This window comes from Arachis hypogaea, chromosome 17 (assembly GCF_003086295.3).
Source record: "Arachis hypogaea cultivar Tifrunner chromosome 17, arahy.Tifrunner.gnm2.J5K5, whole genome shotgun sequence".
Taxonomy (NCBI): Eukaryota; Viridiplantae; Streptophyta; class Magnoliopsida; order Fabales; family Fabaceae; genus Arachis; species Arachis hypogaea.
Genome location: NC_092052.1, coordinates 28502182 through 28514686, shown reverse-complemented (window position 1 = coordinate 28514686; position 12505 = coordinate 28502182). Strand labels below are relative to the sequence as shown.

General features: G+C 28.6%; 1 protein-coding gene across 1 annotated transcript; it reads left to right on the top strand.

Annotated features, from left to right (window-relative positions):
• The first annotated feature begins 2203 nt into the window (after positions 1–2203).
• LOC140180549 (uncharacterized) lies at positions 2204–9924 on the top strand. The gene is made up of 8 exons (XM_072221772.1): positions 2204–2318; positions 5118–5204; positions 5316–5393; positions 7124–7347; positions 7403–7808; positions 8095–8421; positions 8512–8799; positions 9617–9924. Exons 1-8 carry the CDS (start codon positions 2204–2206, stop codon positions 9922–9924), a joined length of 1833 nt encoding a protein of 610 aa, XP_072077873.1.
• Positions 9925–12505: the final 2581 nt, after the last annotated feature.

Genomic DNA, 12505 nt, shown 5'->3' with positions numbered 1-12505 from the left:
GATAGTGGAATTTTATTGATGCTAGATAAAATTATAGAAAAATCTACGAAGCAATATAAATTGTTGTTCTTTCAATCAAATCATACCACATATAAAAATAAATTAAATTAAATAAATCAAATTTGCATTTATATATAATTCAATTCGGTTTAGGCAAATACATAATAAATTGAATTCATAAGGTTCGAATTATATGCAACTTCTGAATAATTATAATGATATGGGTATTTTATATAAAAATTAATACAAAAATAATTTAAATTCTATACAATATTTTTTTGTATTTATGAGCTAATTCATTAATATATGTAATTTAAAACTCTAATCCCAAATTGCATGCGACCCATATATAATTAATTTTATCATACAATTGATCATATTTTTAATACGTCTTTTCACGTAATTTTTTTTATTTTGTCTAAATTTTGCATATTTTTTTTATTTGTCTTGTGTTGCAATATTTTTTTTGGAGTCAATAAAAATCAAAGTCTCAAATTTTAAATTATAGAAAATATGATACTATGTTATACAATTATTTTTCTAATAATTTAAACTCATAAAAAATGCATATGAATAGGATAAAACTATCTTAATTTTGCTGCGTATGATGCCTGGTTTAGAAAACAACAATAAAAAAATAAAATGACCACAGATTTGTTGAAATAGGAGTGGTTCACAAAGAAGATGGTACAAGTTTTAAACAATTATGGCATGGGACCGATATATATTATTCATATTCTAAAATCTTCAACCTGAAACTCAAAATTCGCAAATAAAAATTAGTATATGAATTTTTTTAAAATAAAATAATAACAATAATAAAAAGTACTTTTAATTTATTATTAATTAGTCAGTTAAATTATCAAATAAAAAATATTATTAAATGAGAGTAGTTACTGAGTAAGAGTAATTGTTAGGATATTGGTGTTGTATGCTCTTGTGGCTCATTAAAGTAGGTTGACCCGTAAATAAAAATTATTTATTTCGTTCAAAAAAAAAACCTTTTGATTTGAAATAAAAATAATTTCTTTGATTTTTTCCAACAAATTATAACATATACACATTAAAATTTTAGTTCAGCCCAAAATACAATAGTTCTATATAAGAACTCTACAATTACATATAATTATTATATTTAGTATTTGACTATTAGATATTTTTTGAAAGTGTTACTGTTACACATTTTTATGTAAGTTTTATTTTTTTTTCATTTCAAATAAATTTTTTAAGTGTAGATTAGTCTTCTATTGATTAGTGTTTTCATTTTATTTTGTTCAACTTCTTTACAATTTTACTTTTTTACGGTTTAGTAATTAAAAATAAATAATATTTATATAATTGTTAAATATTTGAAAAAAATAAGACTATTATGCACTCTCTAAAAATGCTGTTACTATACAATACATTATGTTTTATGTAAGTTTTATTATGTAAGTTTCATTTTCTTTTATCAAATAGATTAAAGTTTATTAATTTGGATACTAATTTTTATTATTCACTTAATTTAATTATCCAAAAAATATTTTATTATTTATAAAATAAATTTAAAAATTACATGCCACGAAAAACATGTACTACTACTACTATTATTATTATTATTATTATTATTATTATTATTATTATTATTATTATTATTATTATTATTATTATTATTATTATCACAAAGTTGTATTTAATTTTTAATACGTAATCCAATTTTTAATATTTAAATTTTAAATGACTAAAATTATTTTATGTTAAATATTTTGTCCTTAACTAATTTTTTTGTTATACATTGATTAAAAAATGTGATTTATTAATCACTTCTAAACTCAAATTTAAAAATTGTTGTGCATGAGTGTATATTTTTAATTAATTATTTAATAATATATAATATAAAAATTAGTTTGCTTAAGATAACTATATTTAAATTGGTTTGGCTTTTATTTATATATATATATATATATATATATCCCTTTTAATTAGATTATTAATTTGTGAATAAAAAGTCACTGTTAATATATTTTTACATATTTAAAAATTAAGTTTTTTAGTTTTTAAGTAAAAAATAATACCTCATAAATTAATCAATAAATAATCAGTATTGTAAGTTAACGGATATTTAAAATTTAATTTCAAGATAAGTATTAAAATTTGAAAATTTGTATTCGTAGCTCATTATTGCGAGAAAAGTACATTGTAGATAAATGACTTAAAAACGATAATGTATCCCACTCCAATCACACAATCTAAGGTTGCAAGGTTAAGACGAAGGATAATTTTGGCAAGAAAACGAAAAAGACTTGATGATAATGAGTCTGCTTTTTTTTGTGTTTCTGGTAAGTGTTCTTGTGAAACTTTTTTAATTTCTATTTTTTTATGAGAAATACAGTTTAAACTATCATCATTGTTGAGAATATTAGCGAAGTAGTTTGTATTATACATAATTTTTTAAATATTTTAATTTAGTGATTGAAAAGCTGTAAATAACTATTCATCTTTATAAATTTTTTTTAAATTCATATTTAATAAGCTATAAATTACATAAAAACTATGCCATCTTCAAATCTTCAGGTACTATTTAAGTTAATTAATTATTTAATATTATTTAAGATATACTCTATCATAATTTAAAATAATATACTATTTAATCTAAATTAATACATAAAACTTCATACTAATTGAAAAAATAGAAAATTTGATGCTTTTGTGTAGATCTATTTAACTTGATTTAAATAAATTAAAATTTTAAAATTATATTTAAATTTAGAGTTTTATTTATTATTTAAATTGAATAGTATTTATTTTTAAGTCATAACTGGGTATATTTTAAATAGGTATAGACTCTGGTGGCTTATTTTTTTCATGGCTAAGGTGACTAAGTGGACCAAACCAAAAGAATGTTGGCGTGTGGCTTAGTGAGTAGAGACTGAAAGGTTTGTTTGACTTTGCTGACCTGAGTAACTTAGGTAATCATTCAAGGTAAAAAGTTGGATGATTAATTAGGACCATCATTTTAAGAGTTAATCAGATTAAGAAGAAGAAAGACCAATTAGGAATTTTAAAAAGCTACCCAAAAAACCTAAATGACCAAAAAACTTTCCACACTTGAGTTTGAAAGGTTTGCCGTGGATAGCGACAATGACCTGGGGTTCATGTTAGTTGGAGTCAACTTGAACCATTGTTGAGGGTGAGTTCTTAACCGTTGGTTTCATGAGTAAGCCTCCCGTGTTGTTTCGGGGGAGGATTTTGGATTCTGGCTGACGATTGTATTGTGATTTGGGCGCATTCGGTACATACAGTAGCAGATTCAGCCACTACTGTCCCGTTCTAGGTCCGCAACCAAGCGCCGTGGCGAGGATAGTTGACAACATCGAAGTCTCCTCCGATCTGCGGCTGTGTATCTCCTTGTTATTTGGGTGCAATTTGTACAACAACATATGCAGGATTTTTTTTAAAAAAAAAAAGTTGATTTTTTTATAAATCAATATTTTAAAATAAAAAAGTTAATAAAAAATTAATTACTCTTAAATTAAAGATAATAAAACATATATTTTATAAAAATTATAAAATTAATAATAATTAATTTTTTATTTTATTATTTTACTAATTTTTTTATTTTAAAATATTCAAATTTTTTTTATATAAAAAATTTCATTATTTCCAAAAAAAAAATCACAAGAAAAGATGAATTAGTATTTTTTGTAATTGAATCTAATTTTACTTATAATTAATATAAGAAAATTTTGTATTAACACGGATTTTTTAGATTTTTCAATTCAAATCTTAAAGAACTATTTTCGTTTTTTTAAATTTCACCATTAAAGAAATCTATTCATCTAATCCTAAAATAATAATAAAAAAAACCTTTCTTTATTTTTTTTCTTCTACATTGCCCTCTTCACCTTAATTTTAGTGTTTTTGTCTACTCACACTTTAGTCAGTCCATGTCATAGTCATTTTTTGAAGTCAAAATTACTCCACTGTCCCTACAGTAAATCTCACAAACTTAGGCGCTCAACACTAAGAGATCCTTTTGACACATAGTTAATGCACTCATAGATAAAATTCACCACTTGCCACATGTTAATATGTCATTGGCCAATCAAACATTAGCCACACTTAGCCACTTAAAATCATGCTACCAGAGAACCCAGCTTTTAAATAATATGATATAGATACTCATTGATTTAGTTTAATAATTTAAAAAATAATTCAATAAAACTAAACCAATACAAAAAAAATTTTTAACTACGAAAGTATACTACTAAAATTGTATAAAATCAAATACGAGATTAGTTAATTAAATAATTATTATTTTTGTTTCATTTATTTTTCTTGACTTAACAGTGTTGAAGACAACAATAATACAAATTTTGACGTACATAAAAATGTGCATCATATTACTACAAGTCAAAAAATAGTGTGTCGAAAAACTGGTACCTCATCTAATATTTTCAGTTTACAATTCAATGAAAATAAAGGTGACATTTTTCTCACTGTAATTGACTCATATTTATCTAAATTTAATTTATATCAGTTTAATGACGAAAATTTTCTATATATTTCTCATTACTAATTCATAGAGAAGCAACTATCTATGTATGGTGTACACTGTGCCTTGCATGGAATTGGACAGAAAAATACTCCTCCTAATTATGTAAGACCTTCTACATCAGAGATAAGATCTAAATCTTTAATTCTACGGACGGATCCCTCATTGACAAGAACTCTACTGTCCGTGTTAACAAATAGTACGTATAATTAATGATTGCCAAATGATTCATATCCCAATATTTAACAAAAAGTATACTTCATCGAAAATCATTTATATAACATAGATTTATTACAATTCTAGCATACTCCAGTGTATAAGGACCCACGAATAATCTAACGAAAGTCGTTCCGCAAAATCAGCTTCCATTACACTGCGATTCCCACAGATCGTGCTTAACAGAAAAGTAATTTAAAAAAGATGATTATCATTATTATATTCTTTTCTTTCCTATAGTGTCTAACATTTAATTGAATAAAATTAAACTTTTTGTAAAGAAGTTCTACTATAATTGAGGTGCAAAAAAGACAATCTTCCTCTGTTGTTGCTTCGGTGGCTATTAATTTGGCACAACTTTATTAAGATGTAAATTTATCGACTGTTAAGACGCACCCACCAAGCGGTGACACACAAAGTGGCCAAAATGTTGACCCTTTTGTTGATGATGAAGGTAATTTCTCATTATACCAAGAATTTAAGTTTGTAGTTTGCAAGAGATAAGAATTATTAGTAATACATCAACATATATGTTTGCATTTTTTATAATTTTTATTTATTATAGTTTTGAATGGTTATGATGATTCAATGTTGGATGTGGATATGGAAGATAATTTTATACCATCCTCAGAAAATTTAGACGGTATGTAAAAATTTTATCTGTACGTTTATTGCATCTTTGTGTAAATCATGGACTAAATTGCATCGGTATGACAACTGAGTATCTAAAGAGAGTTCATTCGACAGATGTCTGAGATATAGGAAATCCTATTTATCAATGTCAACACTGTAAAGCATGGATGTGGTCTGGAGAAAGGCTTGCTCAATCCAAACAGTCGTCCCAACCAAAATTTTCAATATGTTGTATGGAAGGAAAGATCGAGTTTCCTCTACTTTCTGTGCCTCCTGATGAGCTCATTCAGCTTCATACTGAAAGAGATCAAAGAAGTATTCATTTCCTAAAAAATATAAGGACATTTAATTCAATGTTTTGTTTTACATCAATGGCCGAAAAAATTGACCATGGGGTAAACAATGGGACTGCTCCTCCAATTTTTAAGTTTAGGGGTCAAAACTACCATAGCATTGGTAGCTTACTTCCTCCTGATAGTTTGTGACCAACATTTGTCCAACTATATATCTATGACACAGAAAATGAGATTGATAATCGAATAGGTACACTTCGGTAATTTTCATGCAACCAGTCAAATTTTTTAGTTATTTCTTATCTGTGAGAGAAAATAACATAAATTTTTTTTTTCATAGTTCCAGTGAAGCTATAAATGAGCGGGATAGAAAAATTGTGGCAATATTAAGAAACATGCTAGACAAATATAATAGTTTGGTAAAGAGTTTTCGCTATGCAAGAGATAGGTACCAACAAGAAAATTGCACAAACATAAAGCTTAAGTTAATTAGTAAAAGGACTGCAGATGGCAGGACATACAACTTGCCATCTGCATCTGAAGTGGCTGCATTGATTGTTGGCGATGTCGAATAATTTAGCAAAGATAGAGATATTATTATAGAGAGTCAATCTAGAAAGCTCCAGCGGATTGATGTTTTTCATCCATCTTATTTAGCCTTGCAATATCCATTATTGTTTTCGTATGGTGAGGATAGATTTCAGTTGGGTATTGCAACATCAAATTCTATCTCTGTTAGGCCTACAAAGAAAAACAAAACAATCACTTTGCGACAATTCTTTGCTTTTTGACTACAGAAAAGGATGGGTGAATCTCCGTTAATTTTGAGATCAAAGAGATTATTCCAACATTTTCTGATAGATGCTTACACAATGGTGGAATCAGAGAGGTAAAAATTCTTTAGGTGTAAACAACCACAGTTGAGGGTTGATAAATACAAATGTCTGCATGAAAGTCTTATAAACGGGGATGTAGATGCTGCAAGGCTTAGCAAAAGAATCATTCTTTTCAGTACTTTTACCAGTGGACCTAGGTATATGATGAATAATTGTAAAGATACATTTGCAATTTACAGATATGCAGAATATCCTAGTTATTTTATCACCATGACCTGTAACCCTAAATGGGATGAGATAAAAAAGAGAAGTGACTTCCATTGGATTGAAGGCAGTAGACCGTCTTGATATATTGTGTCGAGTTTTTAAGATCAGGCTTGATGGTTTGATTGATGACCTAAAAGAGGGAAAAATCTTTGGCAAAATTTTGGGATGTAAGTCTGTGTTTATGCAACGCTTTATTAAAATCTTATGTTGTAATGTTTTGCTCATTTGTCTTTTTCAATTTTCAGACGTTTGAATTGTAGAGTTTCAAAAGAGAGGGCTTTCGCATGCACATATCCTTTTATTCATGAGTAACAAGTTCAAGCTATAAACACCATATGACATAGACAAACATATAACAGTTGAGATTTTTGATGAAAATAAAAGGCCAAATCTACATAGAGCTGTTCAAAATTGTATAGTACATGGTCCATGTGGTCCGTACAACAAGAATTTACCTTGCATGAAGAATGGATCCTGTTCAAAGTTCTATCCTAAAGAGTTTAGACAACGAACACTCATTGATGAGGCCGAATTTCCCAAATATAGGCGTACTGATAACGGTCGAACAGTGAAGAAAAGAGAATGTATACTAGACAATAAGTTCATTGTTCTGTATAATCCAGAATTGTTGCTCAAGTTCGGGTGATCCGTCAAAAGCCACACAAGTTGCTGACGAAATTAGGAATTACTACGATTGTAGGTACATTTCGGCATGTGAGGCAGTCTGGCGTCTATTTGGATACGAAATCCAAGAGAAAAAACTGTTTGTGATTAGACTTTCATTCCATTTGGAGGATGAGAAACCTGTGGTTTATGGTGAAACTTCTAATGTGAATGATATCGTTGAAAGAGCAATATCTCATAAGTCCATATTTTTGGGATGGATGGCGGCGAACATGTCATATCCCTATGCTCGAAGTCTGATTTATGCTGAGTTTCCAACCAAGTTTGTTTGGAAGGACGATTCTTCAAAGTGGTTTCCTCGAAAGAAAGGCTTTGCCATTGGAAGGTTGACTCATGTACATGTAGGTAATGACGAGTTTATATTCAATTTTGATCTTACTTATTTAATGATTTAAATTTAAAATCTTAACAGCCTGTACCCCACGTCCATTTTATTCGATTTATCTACAATAGAAAATAAATGTTCAAATAACTTTCAACAGTTATAATCTGTAGATTATACAATTTTTTATTTTTCTATATTTTTAGGAAAATTATTCTTATGCGGATGTGTAGCTACATAATAATTAAAATAGTGTAGCTTAATCCATTTAACAACTTAAAAATGGAATTTTAACCAAGTATTTTGCAGTAAATACCGAAGAATATTACCAACGACTTCTCTTGAATACTCAAAGAGAATGTATGAGTTTTCGAGATATAAGAATAGTAGGAGGAACCATTTATGCTACGTATAGAGATGCATGCTTCGCCCTTGGACTCTTGCAAGATGATAAAGAATTCATTGATGCAATTAAGGAAGCAAGCTCATGGGCCTCAGGATCATATGTTAGGAGGTTATTTGTCATTCTATTAACATCCAACAATATCTCAAGACCAGAACATGTCTGGGATAGATGTTGGCATGAACTCTCAGATGATATTTTGTATCGACAGAGAGCCGTGATGAACATGAGGGGTGAGTTTTTATTAATTACAATGATAAAAGTTATTCCTTATTGATCATTTTTAGTTTGATTGAATTTTTATAGTATTGTATAATATGCAGAGTTAACAATGTCAGATGATGAGATTAAGCAGTTGTGCTTAATGAATATAGATAAGATTTTACATTCCTATGGTAAAACCTTGAAAGACTATCCTCCTATGCCTTTAGCAACTGAAGTTGATAGTTCTTTGTTAACCGAAAGGGTTATTAGGGAAGAGCTAAATTTTAACAGGGATGATTTAAAGAAAAATGCCTCAGACATGTTAGCCATCGTAACACCTGAGCAGAGATATGCATTCAATAAAATTGTTACAGTTGTGTATTGTGATGAAGGGGTTTTTTCTTTGTGTATGGTCATGGGGGTACTGGAAAAATATTTCTCTGGAATCTTATGTCTGCTGAGATTCGCTCAAGGGGTGATATAGTGTTAAACGTTGTTTCGAGTGGTATTGCATCTTTACTGCTTTCCAATGGAAGAACGGCACACTCAAGGTTCAAAATACCACTGAATATAACTGAGGATTCTGTATGTAACATCAAATCTGGTTCCTCTCAAGCAATGTTGCTGTTGAAAGCCAAACTTATAAGGATGAGACTCCAATGGTTAGTAGGTACTACTATGAAGCACTTGATAAATGCTTGGGTGATATCATGAGTTGTTCTCCAACATATAGCAAAGATTTTCCCTTTGGAGGAAAAGTAGTTGTATTAGGTGGAGACTTTAGATAAATTCTTTCTGTCATTCCACGAGGATCGAGACAAGATATCGTTCATTCAACCGTGAATTTGTCTTACCTTTAGAAGTTTCGTCAGGTGCTCAAACTAACAAAAAATATGAGACTCTGTAGGGACGACTGCTTCAGATCAAGATGAGACAGAACAATTTGGTGAGTGGTTATTGAAAGTTGGTGATGGTCTAATAGGAGACAATATGGATGGTAAATATGAGATATGTCTTCCAGGAGATATTGTTATTCCTTCTTCGGACCAGGCATTTGATGAGTTGGTTCATTTTTCTTATCAAATATTTTGGAAAATATGTCCTCAAAGAATTTTTTCAAAGCAAGAACTAGACATCGTTGAAGAGGTCAACAACCATCTGATGGCTATCATTCCTGGAGGGAAAAATTATATCTTAGTTCGAATTCCATTTGTATGGATGAAGGGAATACGGAGAGTCAACTAGATCTCTATGGTCTTGAATTACTGAATAGCATAAATTGCTCTGGTTTGCCTCCACATAAATTAATACTCAAGGTTGGTGTTTCGGTGATGTTATTGAGGAATATTGACCAATCTAGTGGTCTTTGTAATGGTACAAGGCTACAAGTTAGGAAGCTTGGAAATCATGTCATAGAATGTGAAGTCTTAATGGGTAACAATGTTGGTCATATTGTTTTGATTCCAAGAATGAATATGGTACCAACAAATAAAATCGTCCCAGTTAGATTCCAACGAAAACAGTTTCCATAATAGTATCGTTTTCCATGATAATTAATAAGTCTCAGGGACAAACTTTATCTCATGTTAGATTGTACTTGCCCAAATCAGTTTTTACACATGGCTAAGTATATGTGGCACTTTCAAGTGTTAAGAGTAAGAGAGGTTTAAAAGTTTTACTTATGAATCACATAGAAATGTCTGCAAATTCAACCATCAATGTTGTTTATAGAGAAACCTTTGAAAAAATAGTATTCTAATGTAAACATTTTAATTTTATTTTAAATTCTGTATATAATTATTTTACCTTAAAAAATATAAAATAATTATTACTCATTTTTTTTAAGTTAAACTTTGATTTTGATAATAATTTTATAAATTTCTTAAAATAATAATTATTTTGTACTTTTGTTTTAAATATCAAAGCATATAATTTTTTTTATTTTTATAAATTTTTCCGTGCTGAGCACGGGTCATACACTAATTGAAACTTTAAAAACTAAATTAAAATTTGCGCGAGAGACCAAATTAAATATTAACTCAAAAAAATATTATTAAAAAAGTGGTACCAAAATAGTAAAAATTGCAACTTTAATTTTAACAACGGGCATATAATAAGCACCGTAAGTATAAATATTAAAATTCATCCTAGAGTATATATATATATATATTATTTAAAAATTCCAATTTATACATAATTTTTATATGGAAAAGTTTTTAAATTGGAAAAAAAGAGTGATGGCTGTTATCGTAAAATGACCAAAATAATAACACTTATTATGTGAAAACTAATTTGTACAATATACAAGTCTCTCTAAAAGAACCCCTTGTCCCATCATATTCGGTTATTCACTCCTTATCCTATAAAATAACCATCCAGTCAATATAATATTCGTACCTTTCTAATAAAAGAGTATAGAGAGAGTAAGAAAAGTAGAAAACTAAAGTCAGACACATGTTTAAGTAGAGAAACTATAAGTCTCTACATATAGCTTTTGCCACCTTTTTCCTTTAATTTATTAATTCATCAGATATGGGATTTTTCACTATTTATCGTGCTTTATAGGCATTATTAATTTCAAGTAATAAGTAAAAATTCATAATAATTAAATTCAAAATACTATTAAATAAAATCATAAATATTAGTATTCAATTACTCTTATTGTTTCAAAATATTTATTAATTTATAATATTAGTACAGTAAAAGTTCAATATACATTTAGATACACTACATTTTCAATGAATTAAAATTTTGAAGTGATAAATATTTTAAAACGAGGAAGTATGTTTGATGAGGTGAGAAAAATTCGGTTACAAGTAATTGTCAACTAAGTAATTCAAAAATAAGGGTTTGTTCATTCTATGAAAATAACACAAAAAATCTGTCAAAATAACATGAAAATTATTATGAATAACACATCAATTTTATAAAGAAACACGAAAAACAACTTACAAAATATATATAAACAACACAAAAATAACTTCAAATTATTAACACAATTATTTCTTCATCCATCTACACAGCAAAATAATTTGTGGAGTACAGCCGTATAATTAAACAATACACTATTATCATGTAGTTGCAAGGAAAGAAAATGCTTCAAGTAATCGAGCACCATTATTTTAAAATTCATTTATTAGTTTTACAACTATTTCCTTATTTATGGTGTGATCTACAGCTCAAGTTGAAGGGTACAGACGGGGAAGAGGAAAAAGAAAAAGAAAAAAAAAGTGGAGGAGAATGAGGGTGAAAAAACGTGAGAGAGAAAAATAGAATAGGAAAAAGAAATTAAAAAAAAAAAAGAAAATAAAGAATATTGAGGTTCAATAGGGACTTAATTAGAAATGTGATTAAATATCAATTGTATAGTTATGGACAAATATATAATTAACTTGAAATGGAAAGAATTAAAACGATATGAATGAAGCTTTAGTTCCTCTCTACAGCTCGACTGAAGTGGGTACTAAATAACCACAAGTCCACAAGTCCATAATGAACTAGACTCCATCAAAATGGAATTAAATTTACAAGCGTGAAACTGAAAACAAATATACTTGCATGCGAAGGGAAAAAAATAACCTTCCCTACATATGCTTCTCATTACGTCATGGCGTTTTTTAATTTCCACTCAATTCTGTTTTTGATAGAGAGAATCTCTCAAATAAGTAGAAAGAATGTTAAATAAAAAAAAGGAAAAATACAACTCTCTAATAAATGAATAAACATCTTTGATTTGGATTGTCTCTACTCTCTAATAAGTCTCTAGAACATCGCCTTTGAACTTCATTCATACTTTATCTTTTAATTTTTTTTTTTAATTTTCCCACCAAAAAACACGTGTGGGCATGAGTCACTGAAGAATAGGACAAAGCTCAATTATACATAAAAACACATGGCATTACAAATCGTGAATTGCATGAAACTATAAAACACACTCCAGAGTTGAAAAAAGCCAGCTAAGCTACAGTAGCTAATTGCATTTTCGCAACTCTCCAGTTTTCCCTAACTGGTCGACCCAGCCTTGTAGTTCAAGGCATTTCCGTAATTTCATCCACCTTCAAAATTCGCGGTAGTATCTTGTTATATAATGTAACACATAACACAAAGCAACGC